General features: G+C 42.5%; 2 protein-coding genes across 3 annotated transcripts in view; one reads left to right on the top strand and one right to left on the bottom strand.

Annotated features, from left to right (window-relative positions):
• Window positions 1-4795, bottom strand: part of VPS9D1 (VPS9 domain containing 1) — a 29358-nt gene extending 24563 nt beyond the window's left edge. For both annotated transcript variants that reach the window (XM_075281938.1, XM_075281937.1), the window contains exons 1-2: window positions 4665-4795; window positions 41-113 (exon numbers count right to left, since the gene is read on the bottom strand). In XM_075281938.1, coding sequence (XP_075138039.1) covers window positions 41-113; window positions 4665-4781 — 190 coding nt within the window. In that variant the 5' untranslated portion in view covers window positions 4782-4795. The remainder of the gene's footprint in view (window positions 1-40; window positions 114-4664) is intronic.
• Window positions 4796-5183: 388 nt separating this feature from the next.
• Window positions 5184-24006, top strand: ZNF276 (zinc finger protein 276). The gene is made up of 11 exons (XM_075281946.1): window positions 5184-5405; window positions 7886-8195; window positions 8611-8657; window positions 11550-11972; window positions 12128-12197; window positions 12330-12413; window positions 15920-16030; window positions 19672-19747; window positions 20907-21024; window positions 21099-21198; window positions 23312-24006. Exons 1-11 carry the CDS (start codon window positions 5261-5263, stop codon window positions 23577-23579), a joined length of 1752 nt encoding a protein of 583 aa, XP_075138047.1. The 5' UTR covers window positions 5184-5260; the 3' UTR covers window positions 23580-24006.
• The last annotated feature ends 34 nt before the right edge of the window (window positions 24007-24040 follow it).

Here is a 24040-nt window from a genome sequence, read left to right on the forward strand (position 1 = left end):
ATTCACTACTAAACATATGTAAAAAATAAAATACTGATACCTTTCTGCTCAGCTTCCTCAGCTAAGATTTGGGAAATGAAACTCACACTCTTTAAGTACTCCACATATGCATCCTGTGGAAAGCAAGTATTGGAAAGTTTAGACCAAAATGAATGGATGTTACATTGATTGCCATTGGAAACAGTCAATAAGCATGTAAACAGATCAGCTGACCTCCCAATAATTCAGCGAGCATGTATACTATACTTACTAGAATTTAGACCCTTAATGCAAGCTCTCCCCTTTTAAGAGCAAAACATGTAAGTCAGCACCAAGTGAGCATAAAAGGCAAACTGCCCACAGGCACTGGGGCCACAGGTGACAATTTGGGATCCCAAATCAATTCTGTGGATAGATCAATGGTAAATAGGAAGATGCTCCGGTGTCCTGTCTTCTTTTCTGGAAGTCCTCGGTGGCTGTGACGTCCCAGGTCCCTTATGCTGAGGGTGCCGATTGGCCTCAGTAGTCATGTTGGAGGGGAATTCCTCTGGAAGTAAACAATGGACCTGCAGAACCACATGGGGCTGGAGGCAACAGAGCAAGTTGAGTATGTTTTTTTTGTTTGTTTGTTTGTTTGTTTTTATCTACCCCCAGCCTAATTAAAAAAATAAATACAAAATTAGCCTGGACAACCCCTTTAATTGAGCAAAACTGTAACAGCAAATGCAATCCATGGAAGTTTAGTAAAACATTCTTAATAATAGATTGTGATGAACATTGATAGGCTTACTATAGAGCTTCCTAATATACCATCTATATTACAAAAGTGCTGGCAGCATATTACTTATGTCTTAATGTCACCTCTACCCACCTCCATGTCAGATATGGGCTGCAGTCTTCATATCTGGTGATGAAGTGATGTTATTTAACCCTAATATCACCCTTCTGGAGATGTTCCATTTATGATGTGGACAGAGGGACTGGCATGTTTCCATGGCTTATCTGTATTATGAATTAGGATACGCTGATACTTCTCAATGGCTGCTTGTAAACAAGAGCTTCCAAATTGTATTGCTTTATTATTGTAGAATGTTTCTAGCACATAACTTACATTAAAGGCCTTTTTAATTTGCATAGTTGATTTCAGTTAGAAGAGTTCCATGATCAAGAGGTGATCACAAGGGGTACCCCGCTCCTAGAACCTGGCAGCAAATGTTCTCCTAACTGGGTTCGGGCAGTCACCCATGTGCATTGACCTTACTTAGAGTTCTCTAAATGGGTATTTGTAAATGGGCTTTATAAACAGGTCAAGTCCATTAAAGCACCAGTCACCATGTATTCATCACATCTGTCCTTCCTTGCGCTTCAGTTAATAATTCACAGCATGAATTACATATAATGCTGCCAAACAGTACAGGCAGAAATACAAGTCTGAGGAGTCTGTAAAATGAACAGAGGGTGTGGAGACATTTTCTATCCGATCCATTATGAGCAGTGACTGAAACCTGTTGGAGCTCTTCTGTTGTAACATCTTTATACAATACATCACCATATACAACATTCATTGTCTTCTAGTGTCTTAAAATGGGATACTTGAACTGTGTGTATGCTATGGTAGCAGAGTGTATAACTATAATTCCTAGGACCACTAAAAGCACTGCTCTGACCAAGCAGTTTTTTTTTTTTTTTCGTTTTTTTATCATTGGCATAGTCAACAGGCCATTATATGCAAAGACTATCCCGCCTGACTGATTGGCTTAAAGGGTCAAAGGACAAGTGCTGAGCCAGATAGTTAACACCTTACTATTCAAAGGGTTCTCTATTTGCATCCAACACCACTCAGCTGGGTGCTATCCAAATTACAATGTGGTGCCTTGCATAAAAAGAAATCTGACACCCTTCATTCCATACAGAGATAGCAGTCAGCTCAGTAAACAAAGTACAGACATCTTAATGAATAACACACAAGTTAAACTGAATCTTTTCCCACAAACCAATACAGCAATTTGCTCTATAACATACCTGCAGAATGAGACAGCATTGCATTGTTTCCCTGATATGTTCAGTCAAGCCAATTGCTTATCCAGCTGTACTGACCAATACAGAGGTACAGCCATAATAATAATAATAATAATATTACATTTTATTTATATAGCACCAATATATTCTGCAGCCCTGTACAATTTGTAGGGTTCAAGTACAGACAAAAGATACATTACAAAGAAATAGTCATTGCACACAATGGGACTGAGGGCCCTGCCCGGAAAGAGCTTACAATCTATGAGGCAGAGGGGGTGACACAAGAGGTAGCTGGGGCGGCATCAGAGGTAGCATTGCTTATACAGCGTAATAGAGGTTACTGTCATTACACTATAATAAAACTGTATGAGCCGTCACCAGTCGTGTCCTTTAACATGCAGATGGTGCCTGGACATATAAAGTTAGTCTGAAACGGCATCATATCGTGTGGGGTAATGTGGAAGCGGGAACAGGAGAGGGTTTGTTTTAGGGATTCTAATTATGATATGGAAGGGTTTACATTAGTAATTGGGATAGGCCTGTCTGAAAAGATGCGTCTTTAGTTTGAACTTGAAGCTGTAGAAATTGTGAGTTAATCTGATTGTCCGGGATAGAGTATTCCAGAGAAGTGGTGCAACTCAGGAGAAGTCTTTTATATGAGCGTGGGAAATTCTGATAATAGAGGATGTTAGTCTTAGGTCGTGATCGGAGCAAAAAGTTTCAAAGAGCCTTGTAGGGTTACAGGAGAGAGGAGGTGAGAGCAGTGAAATAGACTTGTTTGGCGAGGTAAAGGCCTAAACTATATGTTTTAAGCATAAATTTGAAGTGGAGAAAATCTGCAGATGTACGTAATTTTCTTCACAGACGTTCACCACACCTACAGGACTGGTAAGGAAAACGTGTCTGTGGTGTATGCCAGGGTTGCTGCCTCCTACATCGAACTTTTCAAGTGGAGGGGGGAGCCACTGCATCCAATGCACTTTTAAGGGTTTCATTATAGTGACTAGTAATCAGATTGAGAAGATGGGAGACAGAGAGGACTGTAGAGTATCTGAGAGATGCTGGGTGTAAATTCCTATATGTGTGATGGGTAGGTGTATTCTTTGAAGGGGAGAGAGCACTGATGTGAGAGATAGAAGGTTATGATCAGAGAGCGGCAGAGAAGAGTTAATAAATTTAGAAACTGTGAGGAGTTGATGGAAGACAAGATCAATCGTGTTTCCACCTATATGTGTGGCGGAAGAAGAACGTTGTGAAAGACCAAAAGAAGTGGTTATTGAGAGAAACTGTGAGGCAGCTGGGGAGTGAGGGGTGTCAATAAGGATGTTAAAGTTATTCATGATGAGGGTAGGAATTTCGGTGGATAAAAAGAGGGGAAGCCAAGAAGTGAAGTGATCCAGATCATAATTCTATGGGAAACTAGTCATTGATTTCGGAGTCCCTCAAATGACAAAAAAATAAATATATAACTACAAGGAAGATTATATAAAAATCATCCAATAACTAATATAGATAAAATGAATCCTTATGCTTAAAAGTGGAAAAGAGCTGCTGGAAGCTGTAAATCACATTATATGATGTGACCGGAGCTTTTCAGGGTTCTTAAAAGCATATACTGTGCACAGAAAAAAAATAATGTAAGTAAGCATAATAATAAATAATGTAGAGTTGCTCTCACTGAGTGTCCAAAGGAGAAGCTCATCCTGGTACAGGTAAAGAGAAGTACAGAACATGTAGTGCTGCACTATACTGTAGAGAGGTGCTGCTTGTCAGCGAATGCACTTCACTTAAGTCAAGTCTGGTTTCTAGATACAGTGGTCCAGAACCAACCATCAAAACATTATGTCTTAAGGGACCATTGTACAATTCGGCAGTATAACCCCAAGTCTGTCCACTTGTGGGGTATGTCCGGGGTCTATAGGGGTTTCCAGGCTCTTGGTATAAGCAAGATGAATCATGTAACATATTTAGTTTGGTTTTAGCACACCCTCTAGACGAAGCCTGTATATGTTTTGAGTTTATGGGATCTGAGTTGTATCACTGATTGTTACCATATATATTTCTGTTTTCTATTTCTCTTGTTTCCCAAAGCTGTACTAGATAGACTGTGATTATTAATGTATAAGTGGTTCTCACAGACCCTGCTCCAATATCGTCCTATATTTCTATCTATATGCCCCTGCATTTCTCATTTGGCCTTTATCATGTGGTATCTCCATTTTCACATCCCCTTTTCTTTATTTGTGTTGTTTCATGTATTTATTAATAAAATGCAATAGTTTTAGGATTTAGTTGACATGATATTTTGGATTTGGTTTTTATTGCTTGGTCCACAATTGCTTTTGGATTGGTGCAGTACTAGACCTTGTTCATGCTTATATTTAGTATGGTTGACAGAGAAGACATTGTGTCCATCAAGTTGAACCAGGGATGGGAAAGAGCAAAGTATTCAATCCATTCCCATAAAGAGCAATGCTATTGGACATGTAAGCTGTCAGCAGCTCATGGGATAGGCTATGTGACAGGACCGCTGTGTAAATGCTTTATCTGCAGGACACTAACCATCTTCTTTGGATAGATCTGGACAGTGATCACATATGTCAGGACTTGCAGCAGCTCTGTAGCCTCTAAGTCTCTTGTGCATATAATGCCCCTTCCCGACTCACCCGGTGCCGGTTCCCGGTGTCCAGATGAATGGCTCTATTCGCTAATTTCATTGCTCTCTGCAACGGTCTCAAAGCCCCGTCACCGCCTGAGGAAGCCATGTCAGACAACACAAACATAAATATGAATAAAGTATCCGGAACTTTTGTGTGTGTCACAGGGGACCACCCGGAACGTAAACACCGACTGCACAGCACGGTGTGAATAATTGGAGGACCTAGATGACAGTCAGAGCGCAGAAAGTTTCCACAGCACCATCTAGCGGCCGGCGTATAAAAGTGACAGCTATAGTTGATGAGACTGTGACTTACTGTTTCATACGCATTATGGTTAGAGCCAGGTCCAAGCTGATTTATAAAAAAACAGTTTTTAAGACGAACAATATTTTTCTACGGGGCGTCCTTGCTTCTAAGACGAAATTTGTATTCCATTTCTTTTTCGCTATAGTAAACCGTAGAGGATCTGATTGTAATACCTACACTTCACCACCAAGGGGAGACATCCCCTCCAGTACCGGGCAGCCTCCTGTAGCCGCACTGAGGAGGCCCCGGGCTGGATGGCGGCTCCCAGGCTGCCGCTTGGGGGGTGAGGCCGCGGGATGAAGCGGGACAGGCGTGGACGGACTGCGGCCTGCCATAGGAGGGCTCCCCGGGCTGCTGCAAAGGAAACCACACAAGTGCCCAAACAGCCGCCTCCTCCACTTATCCAAGAGCCTCGAGAGCCCAAAGCGGGTGGGCAGAAGGGTAAACAGAGCCAATCACCCCTTTCCCGTGTGAGAACCAGAGCTGCTGCAGAACCTCCTGTGAGGTGCAGCCACTAACATGCTGTTCATACAACAAAAGTTTCTGCAGCAGCTGCGGCATCTTTATTTGTGTTTCACCTGATACCATGTGAATATAGAAGTCTCTGGATGGGCCCCGGGGTCCTGTGAGGACAACAGGTGTCACATGGTCTTGCCCTGTGTGAACAAGCCCTAATATAGTATGTGAACATAAATTCATAACAGTCATGAAGCCATGTCATTTACCAGGATAAAAAGTAGCCTATGTTTTAATCGAGGTTACAATCTATCTATGTGCCAAATTTCATCCAAATCCATTCAGCCGTTTTTGCATGATTGACTATCAAACACACTAACAAACTTGTAGGATATAGCACAGCGCAACTGACTGTGTGTTATGTACATTGTCAGTCTCTCCTACATGGTGTCATATCATGTACAGTAAAATGACAGAAACTGACAGTCTTGTTTATAGTCAGTGGGGTCCATTGATCTCTCGGAGCCTTTATTGTTGTCATTTTTTGGTAATGAAACACAAATTCCAGTGCAGATGTGCCCATGTGTCATATGGGTGTATTCTCATGGGATCTGTTCTATGCAAGTATGAGACAATCACCCTATGGCGAGGTAGTGACTCACAGCATCTTAGATGACTATAATGTTGTAAAAGAAAAAATATATATCCTTGTACCGTGTTAGCCAGTGGATATGAAATGAAAGAAATTTATTTATTTATTTTTTTTTCCGGTGCCAAAACACTTCTGTAATCAAAATCATAATATGACCCAGGATATGAAGATCCTGGTACTAAGGGGGAATTTCAGAGACAGAAAAGATCGCCTCATATGGGAATTTAAACTTATGGTGAACTTTAACACTCTCCAACAAGGTTTAAAGGGGCTCTATCAGCAAAATCATGCTGATAGAGCCCCACATATGCGTGCATAGCCTTTAAAAAGGCTATTCAGGCACTGTAAAAGTTAAATTAAACTACCCCGCTGTTTTAAAATAATAACTTAAAAAAGAATGTGATCTACTTACGGAACGTGCACCCTGGGCGGGCATTCAGGGTGCGCCGTCTTCTTCTTCCCCGCCTCTTCTTCCTCTGACGTTTTCGGGTCCCGTCCTCCTCCGGCGCTTGCTCGCGGACACTGATAAAAAAAATAAATAGCCCGGGCGCATGCGCAGTAGCACGCGGCTTCTACTGCGCATGCGCCCGGGCTATTTTTTTTTTTATCAGTGTCCGCGAGCAAGCACCGGAGAAGGACGGGACCCGAAGACGTCAGAGGAAGAAGAGGCGGGGAAGAAGATGAAGACACACCCAGATGCCCGCCCAGGGTGCACGTTCCGTAAGTAGAGAACATTCTTTTTTAAGTTATTATTTTAAAACGGGGGGGTAGTTTAATATAACATTACCGATGCCTGAATAGCCTTTTTAAAGGCTATGCACGCATATGTGGGGCTCTATCAGCATGATTTTGCTGATAGAGCCCCTTTAAACAGGGCCCAGGGTTTTATGGCCTTTTATAACCACTAGACACCACATCACTGATCAAAGAAGCCATAAACCCAGAGAACTTTCCTGCGAACTGATATATATGTTTTGTTTTTTTTTAAACTGTTTATGTTCTGTTTTCCATCTATTTTGCATCTAACACTCCATTTCTCTGTATATATATGCCTACCTTCAGACATTGTGTTACACCATCCTGATGAAGGGACCTTTATAGTAGTCCCGAAAGCTCGATATGTCATCAAAAAACTTTTTGAGTTAGCCATTAAAAAAGGTATCAACTACTGAGGACTATAATGTTGTGAGACCAGAGTGTTCAGTCTCAGAAACACAGCTGACTATAGTCCATGTTACACACACTGAATCCGCCTTTGTGAGGCAAGCATCAGTCTAACATGTAAGGGGCAGGAATTGTCAGATCATTTGCAGGTCTGTTTTTGAGACCTGCTACATGAAGGGCCTTGTTCTATTGAGTCCTCACATATAGAGTTTATTTATGCTAGGTTCACACTAGCATTGGGGTTTTCCATTTAGTCTGATCCGTCTGAGGACCAGAAGAATGGACAAGAAGATTGCTAAAATAGTGGACACATACGGGGTCATATGGACTCGATTGACAATAATGGGTTCCATCAGGTGTCTGTTGAAAGCACTGGACGAAAAAGTCATGTATTGCAGAACTTGTTCGTCTGCCAATTTGAAGCAGACATTGTGACGGAGACTGATGCAGATGTGAACATAGCCCGATTAATATAATCTTCAAAGTGTTGATCACATTTGTAAAGACAATACTACCAAGATAAGTATTGCATTTAGCTATTTATGAGGATCATATGTATTATTTATCTGCATATTTTAAGATGGATTACCCCATTACAGGCCAAGAAAACTTTCACATATAGAACTTTTTCTTGTGGTTTGACCTTTAGGCATTGGAAGAACATTGAGCACTGGTTACTGCCGGCTGTGCCATGGGAAGTTCTCTTCTCGCAGTCTGCGCCAGGCTTTTGGGAAGGTGCCGGTCACCGGACAGAGCTCGGAGAAGCAGAAGCGCATGGACCATGTGTTTTTCACTGATTTCCAGCAGTTGGTTGGTGTGTCAGTGCGGCAGGACCCCAGGTTACCCCAGTTTGTGTGCAAGGACTGCCATGCCCAGTTCTATAAGTGCCGCAGTGTATTACGCACCTTTATACAAAGAGTGAACATCTCCCCAACGACTTCTTACAGCAACACCACAAGGTGGGTAAAGTAAGGTAACCTATGTATGTTGTTTGCAGAACACGTGTACAACCTCCCTCTGTGGACTTAGTGTTAAAACTAAAATAAGGCCCCCTTATGTTCATAAGGTATGTGATTCTAATAGCTGTGTATTAGGGATTTGTTCTTTATGTAGTTCACAAAGGGTTAAAAAAATGTACAGTTTAACAGAAATAACTTATACAGCTATAATATGGCCACATTACAGACATAATACTCGGTCTCCTCACTGTTCTATTGAACCAAACTTGCACTGACCTGGTGTTCCTTATTCATTCCTTTATTATTGCTGTTGGTGGTCCAGGGAGGTGTTATATGATGTGTATATGATGTGTATTATGTTATATGTAGCATTAGTGCCAAGAATTTCTGACGTTTTATCTTCATTGCAATTTAGTGGTAAAGTGCACAATGCTGAGGATGTTCTCACAGGGCCCTGCACAGGTAAGTGGCATTTACTTTTTGCTTTTTATATGATATATGATTTTATAGATGACCCATAAACTTTGGTTATCTATGAGGCGGCACTGAACTGTATGCATAAAAGAAAAACACTCTTTGTGGCTTTTAGAAATCAATTAGAAGGCAGCTATCATTTCATATTCTGCTGTGGGAAAATGATCAGCTGTTATGGGCAATAATGGTCATACATTGGGATGCGAGTTTATTTAGGAATCCTTAATGGGGTACCAACGTCATTGCTCTGTGTGCAATTATATATGTGTGTAATGTATACTATGCTACACGTACAGGTTGTGATATATTAATAGATAATTTATTAATAGATTATAAGGAAAAGGGTGTATCAGAATGTCAGAGGTGATGAATATGTAATGTGGCAGTGGGCATGGTCACAGAGGTTCGGTTGTCAATGGTTTGGTGTGGCCTGTAGGTCCAGGTGTGAGGAAATACTGGGTGCTAAGAGGCTCATGTCTGACAGTGACATTAGAACTAGATGTAGGGTGGGCTCCAGGATAGCTTTCAGATTGCTAGTGTTGGGGTCCAGTACTGTAGAAGGAGCTGACTAGAGGAATAGGGCAAGGAGGCTGCTAGGAGAAACATGAAGAGCATGGCTGCTACAAATAAAACAGAGCTGGAGAACCAATGTGAGATATATTAGAAGACTGTCTATGTACAGCTCTGTCCTGCACTCATATCTATTATTTGCAAATGAAGCCTATGCGTTTTTTTTTCTCTTTTGACCACTTGATAGTTTATAGACTTATACATACAAATACACTTCACAAACCGTGTACCGTATATACTCGAGTATAAGCCGAATTTTTCAGCACAGTTTTCGAGTCGGCAAAGAATATTTTTTATTTTTTTTAGGGGGGGGGAGGTCTATGACCAGCAGTAATATCAATGTATAGAATCTCCCATAAAATAGTGGGGGGAAAAAAAGAAGCTTTAAAAAAAAAAAAAAATTTAAAAGTTCTAAATCCCTCCTTTCCCTAGAATAGACACAAAAGTAGAAAATGACTGTGAAACACATACACATTAGGTATCCCTGTGTCTGACAGTGCCCGGTCTACTGAGTATAGGATCTGCAGTGCTCCTGTTCCATCAGGAAGGGGTTAATAGGAGCACTGCAGATACCCTATATTCAGCCACGCTGAATTCCAAGTGGGGAGAGGGGGAGCAGTCCTCAAGCTCAGGGAAGGGGCAGACAGACAACTAAATCACCCCCTCCCCTTCCCCAGCAACTACTGCACCCAAAAACTCCGACCATTTTAATTTTTTACATTTTCCAGTAGCTGCTGCATTGCAAAAATTAATAGTGCAGATAATAGTAAAGATTACGAACAATGAAGAAAAGGGACTCAATCTTACCACATGTTCAAAAAGTTTTTCGAGGTGCCAAACCAGACCTCTGGACCTTGGAGGAAGACCATCTGAAGCAAGGTAAGTAGAAGAGACGGCTTGCAACACTCTTTAAGTTCTAAAATCCAGTCTTTAATTCAGTCCATTAAAATACAGGATACGTACAACAGGAAAACGTGCCAAAAAAGAAAACTCTAACGCGTTTCGGGGTGGACAAACCCCTTTCTTTTAACGCATGCATTTCATTATTTTTTTTGGCACGTTTTCCTGTTGTATGTATCCTGTATTTTAATGGACTGAATTAAAGACTGGATTTTAGAACTTAAAGAGTGTTGCAAGCCATCTCTTCTACTTACCTTGTTTCAAATAATAAAGATTGTAGTATATCTTATAAGAGATAACTATAACTGTCACGGTTATTAAGATGTCCGACAACCGTACAACTGAATGATGATTGCACTTCTAAGGAAACGGGGTGGGTAAACTGTCCCTAATGCTACGATGGCTGACTAGGCCCTGCCTGAGGGTGTTGGTCAGTTGTTCCTGAGCTAAGCTCGGCCCCGCCAAACTACTGGCTCTCTAAATGCGAAGACAGGTTGGATGAGAGCTGAAAGAGGTTAGGAGGGGGTCACCACCCTAGCGAAAGGACAAATGCAGCAGCAAACAGTACAAGCTAGGATGGGACGTTCTGGAGAACTAACAGCTGCAGCACGACCACAACCCAACAACAACTGAGAAGAGGACGAGTGGAGTAGAGAGGAAAGGTATCACAGGACAGGGGCAAAACAAGCCTGGAACCCAAAACAGAAAACTCACTTATACCAAACACTGACAGGCAGCCAGGAATGCAGGACAGGGGTTGAGTAGGAAAGCTTCAGGGAAAACAGACTCTCACACAGAACACAATTTACACCACTTCCAATTCAACTCCAGATGCCGTACCACACCAACAAACCTCTCCTTCTAGATTGGGCCAAGAGTCCTAGCTGGAAACCACGAAAACAGGTAAAGACTGAAGCCAGCAGTCAGCCTAATACAGACCCCGGACTCAGACACAGTGCCAGCACCATGACATATATGCATACTGACCTTTAGGCTCCGTTCCCACGCACCGCTCATTTAGACACGTATACATGTGTCAGAGCGAGGTGCTTCAAAACAGATCCCATTGACTTCAATGGGTGCCGGTCTTACGTGCGCTACGCATTCAAATCAATGGGTTATAAAACTTCCCATTGATTTCAATGTGTAGCGCACGTAAGCCGGCATATAAATCATATAATGTCCAGATGTAGTGTTGTTCTCTTTGTTCACACACGTGTACTTTCTTTGAAGGTCAGATATATTTTAATCATTATGCAATAAAAAAAATTCTGCTTTCTGAGTTGCACAGAGAGGCCGACAACCTGTACAAGTCTAGTAGCTCTCACAGCAGACAGCTTGCTACAAAAGAGAAAAGAGATATTTGTATTCCTCTTGTCTTAAATTGTATCTGATTTTCTATATTTACAGATCTGATCACCTCAAGCTCTGAGTGCCTGCACAGTCTTGTAAGCTGGACCCACAGTCATGCGGGTGGGTGCTCTTCAGTACCTAACTTGCAGAATGTGCTTTCCACACAATACTGTGGCATTATTCGGGCAGTGTGGGGTTGTGGAGAGGGGCATGATTACATCATGGACACAGACTTTGACCTTCCTCAAGACATACAGCAAAATGTAAAAAGTCCAAAGTCACCACGTGGAAATGGGATTCATACAGTCAGCAAAGTTACAGACACTGCCCCCTTGGGATACATATTGTCAGACAGAACGGACACTGCCCCAGCTATAGCTGATATTGGAAGGGCAGAAAATTCTTCTCTGCAGAGCAGATCGCCTTCACTACCCCTGGAGACCCCAGTGGCCTCATGCCCTGAGACAGACTCATTGCACGGTAAGATATAAGGCACTGCCTGTTATTATATGCTAACCAGTAATCATTCAATACATGTACCAAAAATGACATGCATTAGATGAAGACAGCGATAAATAAATAGTGTTCTCCAGTACAAGCAGCAGAATTGTAAGTTATAATATTTCTTACTGCAGGACAGGATGGAGGAATGTCTCCTGAGACTAATGATCCCGAAAAGGATGAGGGCAGTGAACTTTCAGATGGGTGAGAATTCTCTTGTATGTAAATCAGTTCCTTTTCAAGAGTGGACTGTGGAAGTTATACCGTTACACTACATGTCATACAGGTAAGAGGAACATACTGGTGTCCACGCTAATGGTATTTCCTTTTACACAGCGAATCCCACAGCAAAGATGATGGAGAAGCCAGAGGAGACATTTTATCTTCAGATGACTCCTTTGAGCCATATCCAGAAAAGAGGTAAAGTCCTCAGTTCCTTCTTTATTCTAATTATGTGCATCATAGAGGTGATACAGGATAAAAGGCAAGTAAACCTTTCATTATGTACCGACAATGATTAAGAACTAATCATATATTTGTGGGGTCTATCAGCTAAGAACCTAAATTAAATGGGAAGCTGTGCTCAGTAAAACCACAACCTCCTCTCTGGTTATAGATTGCTATTTGGGACGGTATATTTTACATGCATGGTACGATGCCATTGAAATCAGGGACAGTTCTGTACAGGTGCTATATATGAGTCTGCTAGTAGAGAACTACAGAATATTTGTAAAGGGCATCAATGACCTGTCAGGAGTTAACTAAGGATTATTATTATTATTACTGTTTATTTATATAGCACCATTAATTCCATGGTGCTTCACATTTGGGGGTTTACATACCGTGTTTCCCAGAAAATAAGACGGTGTCTTATATTAAATTGTCGCCCTAAATATAGGACCTGTCTTATTTTAGGGGACATCTTATTACAACCGGCAGTCATGCCAGCACTTCCTTAGTGGAGCGTCAGCATAACTGCCGGTTGTAGGTAGGGGAGGGGGGAAGGTATCCTACTTACCTTTCCCATCTTCCTAGCAGCGCTGGTGCTGCTGTTCATCCCGGCAGTGGAGGGCGGGGCTTATCGGATCTTTCATGGGCGGGGCTTAGCGATCCCTACTTCACTGACACAGCCTCTGGGATGAGCTGGGAGAGCTCATCTTACAGCAGCAGGTACAGTGGACACAACAGCAGAGGCAGCAGCCGGATTTCCTGTGCACACAGAGCTTGGCTGCTGTGTCAGTGAAGTGGGGATCGCTAAGCTCCGCGCATGAAAGCACCCCCCCCCCCAAAGCTTGCCTTATTTTCGGGGGGTGCCTTATATTCTGCAATTTAACAGACCCTCCCCCCCCATGCCTTACTTTCGAGGGTGTCCTACTTTTGGGGAAACACGGTACAATACACAAAATATACAGGTAGATATAATACTAACAATGACCGACTGGCACAGTGGGGTAGAGGGCCCTGCCCGCGAGGGCTTACAATCTATGGGGGAAGGGGGGTAGAGACAGAAGGAGAGGGGAAGACTATACAGATGGCAGTGCGGTGATAGTGTTATTGGAGGTTGTAGACCTTCCTGAATAGGTGAGTCTTCAGGGCCTTCTTGAATCCTGTGATTGTGGGGATCAGTCTTAAGTGTCTTTGTAGGGAGTTCCAGAGTATGGAGGATGCACGGGAGAAATCTTGGAGGTGGTTGTGTGAGGAGCGGATGAGAGCAGAGCGGAGTAGGAGGTCATTGGAGGATCTGAGGTTACGTGTGGGCAGGTAGCGGGAGATTAGTTCAGAGATATATGGAGGGGACAGGTTGTGGATGGCTTTGTATGTTAACGTTAGCAGCTTGAATTCAATTCGCTGGGCTATAGGTAGCCAGTGGAGGGACTGGCAGAGGGGAGCAGCCAATGAAGATCGGGGGGTGAGGTGGATTAAACGAGCAGCACAGTTTAAGGTGGACTGGAGGGGAGCGAGGGTGTTAGCTGGAAGTCCATGGAGAAGAGTATTGCAGTAATCTAGGCGGGAGATTATGAGGGCCTGGACGAGCATCTTAGTGGTTTCAGGGGTGAGGAAGGAGCGGATTCGATGGATGTTCTTGAGTTGGAGGCGGCAGGAAGTGTTGAGGGTTTGAACGTGTGACTTAAAGGATAGGTCGGGGTCCAGGGTTACCCCAAGGCAACGGGCTTGTGGGACAGGGGTAATTATAGTTCTGTTAACTTTGATAGATGGGTCAGGTGGAGGGGCCATACAGGATGGGCTGAAGATGATGAACTCCGTTTTCGCCATGTTGAGTTTGAGAAAGCGGGAGGAGAGGAAGGAGGCTGCAGCTGCTAAACAATCTGGAAATCTGACCAGTAGAGAGATAATGTCTGGTCCAGAGATGTATATTTGGGTGTCATCGGCATAGCAATGGTATTGAAAACCATGAGATTCTATGAGTTGGCCCAGGCCGAGGGCGTAGATGGAGAACAGGAGAGGTCCTAGGACGGAGCCTTGGGGGACACCTACAGAGAGAGGGCGAGGTGAGGAGGTGGTGTGCGAGTGGGAGACGCTGAATGTGTGGTCGGTGAGGTATGAGGAGATTCAGGAATGGGCCAGGTCTGAGATGCCAAAGGATGAGAGAATTTCTAACAGGAGGGAGTGGTCAACTGTTTCAAAGGAAGAGAAGAGAGGTCAAGGAGGAGGACAGAGTAATGGCGCTTGGCTTTGGCGGTTAGCAGGTCATTAGTGACTTTGGTTAGGGCAGTTTCAGTGGAGTGACGGGGTCTGAAGCCTGACTGTAGTCTGTCAAAGAGCAGGTTGGACGAGAGATAGGAGGAGAGTTCTGAGTGGATGTGTTGCTCAAGCAGTTTTGAGGCTTACGGGAGCAGAGAGATGGGACGATAGTTGGCTGGAGAGGACGGGTCGAGGGACGATTTCTTAAATATAGGTGTGACTGTGGTGTGTTTGAAGGCGGAGGGGAAGGATCAGGGAAGGATCCATTGGCTAGGGATAGGTTGAAGAGATGGATTAGGGCCGGAGTAATGACTTCAGTGAGTTTGGGGATGAGATGTTACTGGATCGGGTCAAGTGCGCAGAAGGTGAGGTGGGATTTGGAGATTAGGGAGGAGAGTTTTTCATCAGTGATGGAGGAGAAACAGGTCAAGGATGAGGAGCAGTGAGTAGTTGGGTGGATGGATTGTCGGGGGAGTAGGGTGAGACTGTCTCTGATGGTGTCGATTTTAGTTTTGAAGTGAGAGGCAAAGTCGTCAGCTGAGATAAGTGATGTCAGAGGGGGCGCAGGAGGACGGAGGAGGGAGTTGAAGGTGGTGAATAGCTGTTTGGGATTGCGAGAGAGTGCAGATATGAGTGTGGTGAAGTAGACCTGCTTTGCAGAGGTGAGTGCATTCTTAAATGTGAGAACTGCCTCTTTGTAACTGAGGGTCCTCCTGGGAGTGGCTTTTCTTCCAGAGGCGTTCTGCAACCCGCGAGGCACGTCTCAGTTTTTTAGTCAGGTCAGTGTGCCATTGTTGCCTATTGATTGGTCGGGCTCTGGTGTATGTGTAGGGAGCCACAGAGTCAAGGGCTGAGGTAATGGTGGAGTTATAGAAGGCCTCCTTTACATCTGCAAATGCAGTAAGAGTGCACAAATGATAAGTTGAAAAAAATGGTTGTGTTATAGCAAAATCTATTATTCATGTTTTAAAACACTTATTATCTGATCAACAGATACAGACATGATAGTTATATCTATTTTTAAGAAAGCTGGGTGACACTTTATACTGCTACCATTACAGATTACAAGGGAATTCACCTAGCTAGACTGAGACTACAAAAGGCAAATGTGCCTGGATATTCCATGAGACTTCTTATAATCCTAAATCAATGCATTATTAGGCTGTATTTTCTTTCTGGACTTAATGAAAATTGGGGGACCATTTTGTTTGCTTGGGTTCTAGGCCTCCAGTCAGAAAAACTAGGCTGCGGAAAGCCCAGAGGACCAAAGAGCCAAAAGAAAGGAAGAAGCCAGGACCTAAGCCAGGCTGGAAGAAGAAGATTAAGCGAGAACGGTTAGTGTCATGTCTGTTCTTTACAATTGGGGTCAAGATCTGATCTTATTGACTTATTGGGTGACATTTATTAAGACTGGTAGATGAAGATCTCTCAGCACGGTGCATTAAAAAAGGGCAAGGACCTTGACGCAAAATCTATCATGGAGCTATCTATAATACTGGTGTAGTGAAGAGGCATTTGGGTCCCCTGAGCTCAGCAGTCATTGCTGTCTTTGCACCCTCTATAGCCTTTGGGAGAACAGCGTTATGGGTATAGGCTCAAAATGGTTGACTTTGTCCAGGTAGTCATCAGTTTAACCTAGTGTTACTATGAGGTAGACACAATCTGCTACCAAGCCTGCTATTTTCCTTTTTATCTTCAAATTTTACAAAGGGGTAGTCAGTGCAGGGTGCCACATTAGTTGTATCCGCCTGTGGGTGCTAGAAAACCAGGTATGGCCTGTGTTTCTTTTTTCTGCTGTGCCATCCCTGCTTCTTAGTCTATGCAACCTAGGCAACCATTTCCTGATATTCCTTCCTTGAGAGCTTTGGTTCCTGTCACAGAACTGACAACCCTTGCTTGCAGTAGTCAGGGTCCTCTTATCATTTAAGTATTGAACATTGCAGCCCTTTGGCTTCAGTGCACACAGTGATTTCTTCTGTTTCCATGGCTTCTTTCAGTGCCAGTCCAGGTCATAAAGCATTGCAATCTGTCACATGGTAGGCTGATTGCCTGGTGAATTCTCTTCTTTGGGACATCCCATGATATTATAAAGATAATTTGAGTTGTGTACTTGCTTTTGAGGGAGTCTGTGATCAGGGTGAAGCATATTACACCAGCAACGCACATAGATAGGTCAGGCTGACCTGAATGTAACACCTTTTTCCTTTGGATGCTGAGATATTAACCACTTCCGGACCGCCCATAGACTATAAACGTCTGGGAAGTGGTTGCCTAGTTCTGACAGGACATACCAGTACGTCCTGTCAGAACACAGTAGCTGCACAAGATTGTGCAGCTGCTTTCACTGGGAGCCGGCTGTAACTTCAGCCAGAGCTCCCAGAGAGAAGACAGGGAAGGTTTATTCCCTTCCTTGCTATCTCAATCGCTGTGTATACAGCGCTCAATGAGCGCTTTCTAGACGTCTATGGGCGCCGCCATGATGCGGCCGCCCTCTGACCCGGCGGTCTTGTGATCCGCTGGGAGCAGCGTCTTGCAAGAGCTGCTGGGTCCTACAGGACCCAGATCATCTCTGTATACTGTGTATAGCAGCGTGCAGGAGGCTGTATTCCTCCTGCAATTGGGGATAAATGTACCAGCCCCAGTTATAGGAGAAATCAGCCTCCAGTACAAAAAAAAAAGTGATCAGATGTCCCCAAAGGTCTCTTATGACCTTATGGGGACACAATCTGAAAAAAAAATACAAAAAAAATTAACTTTTTAAAAAATTAAATAAAATAATTTAAAAAAATAAGTAAAATAATATGCCAATAAAATGACGTTATTAAAGGTTATAGCCCCACCCCCGACAACACCATATAAAATAAAAGGTACCGTAATGGAGAGGAAAAACTATTTTATAAAGACACCAGACACAATTTCCCTCCTATTATGTTTATATTTTCCCGGATATAAAAAAAAAATTAAAACACATTCGAAAATAAAAACAACATAAAAATAAAGTTCTATGTGTCCCCGAAAAAAGACGCAAAAATTAGTTGAGTGAGATGTATGAGAAAAATGTTACAGCCCTCAAAACTGCACATACAAAATAAACCCAAAATGTGTCTGGTCCTGGACCACAAATTGGCCCGGTACTGAAGTGGTTAATATATTTCACAATATGCAGATGAGCAGTCTGAAGCACCAAGGGCTATACCCTACTCTGCTCTAATCCGACGGTGTGAAAGAACACCTGGCCAGGCGAAATTTCAGCATAGCTTGATGGCACTGCCACTCAAAGAAGGTGGGGGGGCTAGGAAAGCATATTATAGATGTGTGGGGCATAGCAGCTTGGAGTAGTGGAGCCATCTTTCATGCTCCAGACTTCTCATTTGAATATTGTGAGCAATAGAGGCACAAATTTTCATGTGACTTTTCACATATCTAACTGTGTTGCTGGTGTAATATGCTTCACCCTGTTGACAGACTCTCCTTAAAATCTTTGCGTTCTGTTTTTGTGCCTCTTCAATGATAACAAAAGTACAAAAATCTGTTTATAACCCCTCAGACATTAATAGACGAAGCAACTATTAAAAGCCAATCTGCCAGTATTAGTCCAAATTGTGGTTTGATGAAGATTACTTTTATAAAGGAAATGCTGCCTTTGTAGCTGGACTATTGTGTTTGTGCATTTATCCTGGATATGGACTGATAGTAGCACATTAGACTTTCTGTTGCTTCTTGAGTATGGGCCATATATTGTGATAAATACCTTCATCTACATAACAGGATTGGAGATTCCTTTCCACAAAAGCATCATATTCGGTAGAATATGGTACTATTGACTGAATAATGATCTTAATAACTGTGACAAATCTGATGCCATCAGACCACAGCTTAAGAGGAGCGTATCTCTTAAAGGGGTGCACCATTACAGACAATTATTTCCTAACCACAGGACCTCAGAGCTTTGTGGCAGAATGTCAATCGCAGTCTATTACTCTTGTCGGTTTTGCCCCAGGATGATAAGAGTAGGTATCAGGAATACCCACATTTCCCTATGCTTTAGGTCCGTAGAGAAGATCCATAGACAGAGGGACAAGTTTGTTTTGCCAAATGAGGGATTGCAGGTTTTTGCTGAAGAATGATCTGGGAATGTGTACACCAGTCACATAAAATATTTGTTTTTATGATGGAGTAGATAAGCAGATAAGCTCTCTAGTACTTCATGGTATATGGAAGTGTTCAGGGCTTTGGATATCTAAACATACATTTTACACATGAAAATCAGAGAATAATGAATACGCACAGACGTTAGGCAGGGAAAAAGGGGAACTCAGGTAAGAAAAAGCTGAGGGTAGAGAGTTCCAATCTATATACATATATGAGGCCTAGATTAATGTGCCTGAGGTTACAAAAAAGGAATCCCCAGTGCACAGGGTTGAAGGCCTTGTCAGTGTCCATTCAGACAAGCACTGCAGCCATGTCATTTGAGAGGCTATATAAATAGTCCTAATGTTATTGTGTCTGGCCTCCCGAATTGGCATGGAGCCCACCTGATCTCTATTAATGTGTTGTAATACAGGTGGGGCAGTAGGCTGGGTCTCTACTATTCTTGGAGATAACAGAGGTGGGATCTGAGATTCCATGGGGAGAGGACGGCCTAAGAACAATGAGTTTTAAGCATTCAGAAAATGGGGAAGAAAATTCTTGTAAGGAGGGAGTGAAAGACCAGTTGGGCCTGGGGCTGTGCCTGTTTGTGAGTTATTGAAGAACGACTGAAGTTACCCAGGGGAGACAGATGGAAGACCACAATCCACCAAGAAGGTATTAATTGTGTTGGTAATAGGATCTTTATCAGATGGGTTTACCATAAGATAAAGTGTGTACAAGTCTAACTAATACTCATATAAGTACTCTGTGATCAGAGAGCCCCAATACTTTTCTCCACAGAGTATATCTGCTGTATCTCTATCGTCTCTCCTGTGTTTTTCAGAGAAGAACTGCCCACTATCTATAAGTGTCCTTACCAAGGCTGCACTGCCGTTTATAGAGGAGCGGATGGTATGAAGGTAAATAAGTACAATTTTTAATTATTACAATTATTACGGTGAGGTTAATTCACAAGCGGCAGGTAGCAAATCAGTATTGCTATAAAACTACAGTAACACTACAATTCGGACCTGCTATGGATACACTCGTGTGATGTTACAAATGTCCGAAATTATGTGCAGATTCATTACATAATATATCTTAATACAGGTTGTAGATTTTCTTTCCCCTTATAGGGGCACTATATCAGTGGTTCTCAACCTGTGGTACATCTTAGGAGGTACATGCTATGACTGGGAACCACTGGCAGATTTAAGATAAGATAATCCTTTACTAGTCCCACCATAGGGAAACTCAGATTCAAGGCTCCTGGAGAGCTAATGCCCCCCCCCCCCTCCCCCAGTACCCACTATCTACAAATACTGAATCACAGTGTCTACCAAGCAGAGGCAGGCATCAGAGGTTGGGTCAGGTCTTACTTGAGATCAGGTGTAGTACAAACAATAAAAACAATGAGAAGTGTTGCATGCATAAAAGGGTTCTCCAACCGATAAAGCAGAAAGTAATAATTCTGCCGGACACACAAGAAGGAGATTATAGTACACAAGTTCAGCTGTAGATCAATAGTAGAGAATGTTTCGCTCAGACGACCTTTGTCATGTGCTCACAGTGGTGGGGAATTATTGACTAATTTTGCCTCTTTTCTATGAAATCCTCCATTTTTCACTCTTCTCCTTGTTTCTGTATTGAGAGCTGTTCCTGCCTCTCACTGAATGTTACTGTGTGTGGAGTACAGGGGTGTGTAATATGTAGGGAAATTTAGGGTAGGGGAAGGTGACATCAAACTGTTATATCATGGCCATTATGAAATGTACAAACCTGCTTATTTATATGCAGCTGATATGAGAATCCCAATCCCGATTGGGTTTTCAACCATTGATATCTTTGGAAATAATTTAGATAGCACTGCAGAAGAGAAGAAAATCTCCTGTTTCATATGACACTAATATCAAGATTGTATGTTTTATAATGTCCAAGATATAACTGTTTACAATATCCCTGAGGGATACAAAGAGATTCTTATTAATAATAGATCTCATTCACAGTGAGCATTGCCATCTCTGGAAATGTTCCTTTACTATATGGAAAATGATAACTTAATGATTTTTATATAAATAGAAACACATAAAGGAGCATCATGAAGAGGTGCGGGAGCGGCCGTGCCCTCACCCTGGCTGTAACAAGGTGTTCATGATAGACCGCTACCTGCAGCGACACGTCAAACTGATTCACACTGGTGAGTGGAGTGGGCACTAGTAAGTGGTAAAACCTTCAGAACATATACATAACACCTTCTTTTCCTTCACTCAGAGGAGAGGAATTACATTTGTGACCAGTGTGGACAAGCATTCAAGCAAAGGAAGCATTTATCTGTGCATCAGATGAGGCACTCAGGAGCTAAACCCTTACAGTAAGTATAACCCATAGAATGGACTTACTCGCTGTGTAATGACATTTTCTGGATATTTGGTACATCACTTGCTGTTTTCAAGATGTGTACTAGTTGTGTATAAGAATGTATAGGATGTGGGATTTCCCTTGGAATGAACTTTGCACTTGTCACTAGGATTTGTTTCATTCACTGTCAGGAGGAAATTATGTCCGCTCATCCTCTCAATATAACAATTCATCAGATTTAGGGAGACCATTGTTCATAAGTCAATAAAAACATATTAAGCTCCTGGCACTTAAGTATAGCTCAATGCAACAATCACTTATGTATTCAGAAAATCCTCTTTTACACTCAGACTTTTGTCTCTGGGGGAGTTTCTTAGCACTGGTTACGTGACTGCTGACACTTCTGATTTCTCCTGCACAGCTTTAGCTCAGTTCCGCTCTCCCCCTCCCTTTCCATTTTTTATGGTGTTATTTGAATAACCATGTGCACACTTTACTACACAGATAGTATATCATCCTCCAATGGCTAATAAAGTCACGGATGTGCTGCTCCTTAGGATCTCTATTTGTATGGGGAGCGAAAGTGTGTAGTAGATGGGGTTAAAAATTAACTATTTTATGTTACGTATTGTTATTGTAAAGATTCATGTTACCCAACCTTTTCAGACCCTCTAGTGCAGGGGTAGGGAACGTATGGCTCTCCAGCTGTTGCAAAACTACAACTCCCAGCATGCATACTTGCTCTGCTGTCTTTGGAACTCCCATGGAAGTGAATGGAGCATGTTGGGAGTTGTAGTTTCACAGCAGCTGGAGAGCCGAAGGTTCCCTACCCCTGCTCTAGTGCAACGCTCCCCCCCCCCCCCATACAATATCGTACTACCTTGTATCATATCAGTTAAAACAAGTAGAATTTACCAAGCCCCCACAAAGCTCTCTGCTGCTCTCCTCCACTTGTATCCAGCAGTCCTGCACCAGACACCACTGGCAGCTGCCTTATTGGTGAGGCTGGAAGTTAAAGGGTAACTAGACTTTTGGACAACTTTTGTTTCTCTGGCAGGATTTGTGTCATAATACAATTTGTAATATACTTTATGAACAGTTTTGGATCCTTTCTGTGAAATCTTGCATTTTTTCACTCTTCCCCTGTATTGAGAGATATTACTACCTCTCATTGTATATTTCTATGTACAGGAGTATGGACCTTTGTAAAATGTAGAGAAAATGGGGGGGGGATAATTTCAAACAGTTTTATCTTGGACATTATAAAACATACAAACTTGCTTATTTATATTCAGTTATATAATATAAAAATCCCAATCTCAAATGTGTTTTCAAGCAGTGATATCTCTGGAAATAATTTAGATAGCACTGCAGAAGAGTCTTCTCTTTTGGTGTCTTAGGAAGAAGGAGATTCTCTTCTTTCATATGACACTAAGGTTACAGTGCTATCTGTATTATTTCCAGAGATATAACTGCAAAATAATACATATGTACATGCTACAGCCCTGTACTCCAAGTGAGAGGCAGGAACAGCTCTCAGTACAGAAGCCAGGAAGAGAGTGAAAAGAATGCAAGATTTGACATAAAGAAGCCAAAATGTGTTATTAAAGTACGTTACAAAATGTATTTGACACACATACTGCCAGAGAATCAAAAGTTGTCCAAAAGTTTAAAGACTTCCATGTTTACCACTGTATACATCCCTGCTGATAGGGTTGTGTTGCGGTTAACAGTTTGCTGTATTTAGAGAAGACAGGAGAGAACGGCTGTGCAAAGTACAAATTTATTTAGTTAAGTCAAATGGGGGAAATGATTTTGTTGATGCTCTGTGTACAATCTACCACTATAAAGTGAGTCTTCCTACAGTACAGATTATCCTGCCAGTCTCTGTTCCATTGCTATGGCATCCCATCCCTCAAGGAATCTCTGTGTATATTGCAGCAATACTCTCTTCCATCTGCATATGAATGTATCTGTATGGGACAGATGGAAAGAGTATGATTATGGGATCAGACCACTGAGACAAGTTCTGCCTCGGAGCTGTAGTAGATGTTAAGACTAGAAATGTAGACGTATCATGAGTGTAAGAATTGCTGTATGTCACTACTTGTATTTTCTCCTGATAGATGTGAAGTGTGTGGTTTCCAGTGCAGACAGAGAGCTTCACTCAAATACCACATGACCAAGCACAAGGCTGAGGCAGATCTGGAATTTGCATGTGACCAGTGTGGAAAGCGCTTTGAGAAGGCCCATAATCTCAATGTTCACATGTCAATGGTTCATCCGCTTACCCAGAGCCCTGCAAAGCCCCCCGATACAGAACTTGACTCCCCCTCAGGAACAATGGAAGGAGAAGCAATGAAACCAGAGCTAGCACAGCAGCTCCCTAGCTGAAGACTGGGTTGTGTGTGTGAGTGTGTATGAGAGATAAACATAACACAGAGCTTGTAAGTTTTTATATTGTTTTTAAGGATTTCTGTACAAAACATTGTGTATACAGTATTTACATTGTTTTTACAGTGCCCACATGGCTGGGCCAGCCCTTCCCAGGAGAAGCAGACTGAGTTTTTTGGCTGTCCCCAAACACTGTGACAAGGGTAGGGCTGGTTTCACACACCTTGAAGTTAGATAATCATAACCGTATGGCGTGCTGGGTGTTACTACCTAACCCTGTAAAAGGATCAGGTTGCTGCAGAGCAGTGATGTCGTCCCTTCTGTGTGCAGACTTACTTTCCAGTAAACATGAATGTACATAGACAGGTGAATAATTTATGATGTTAACAGGTATGAAAGCTTTTGAATAAATTATTTACAAGTTTAATGGATCTGTGTTAGATAAAATATTATATCCCTTT

This window comes from Leptodactylus fuscus, chromosome 7 (genome assembly GCF_031893055.1).
Source record: "Leptodactylus fuscus isolate aLepFus1 chromosome 7, aLepFus1.hap2, whole genome shotgun sequence".
In the NCBI taxonomy this organism is placed as follows: domain Eukaryota; kingdom Metazoa; phylum Chordata; class Amphibia; order Anura; family Leptodactylidae; genus Leptodactylus; species Leptodactylus fuscus.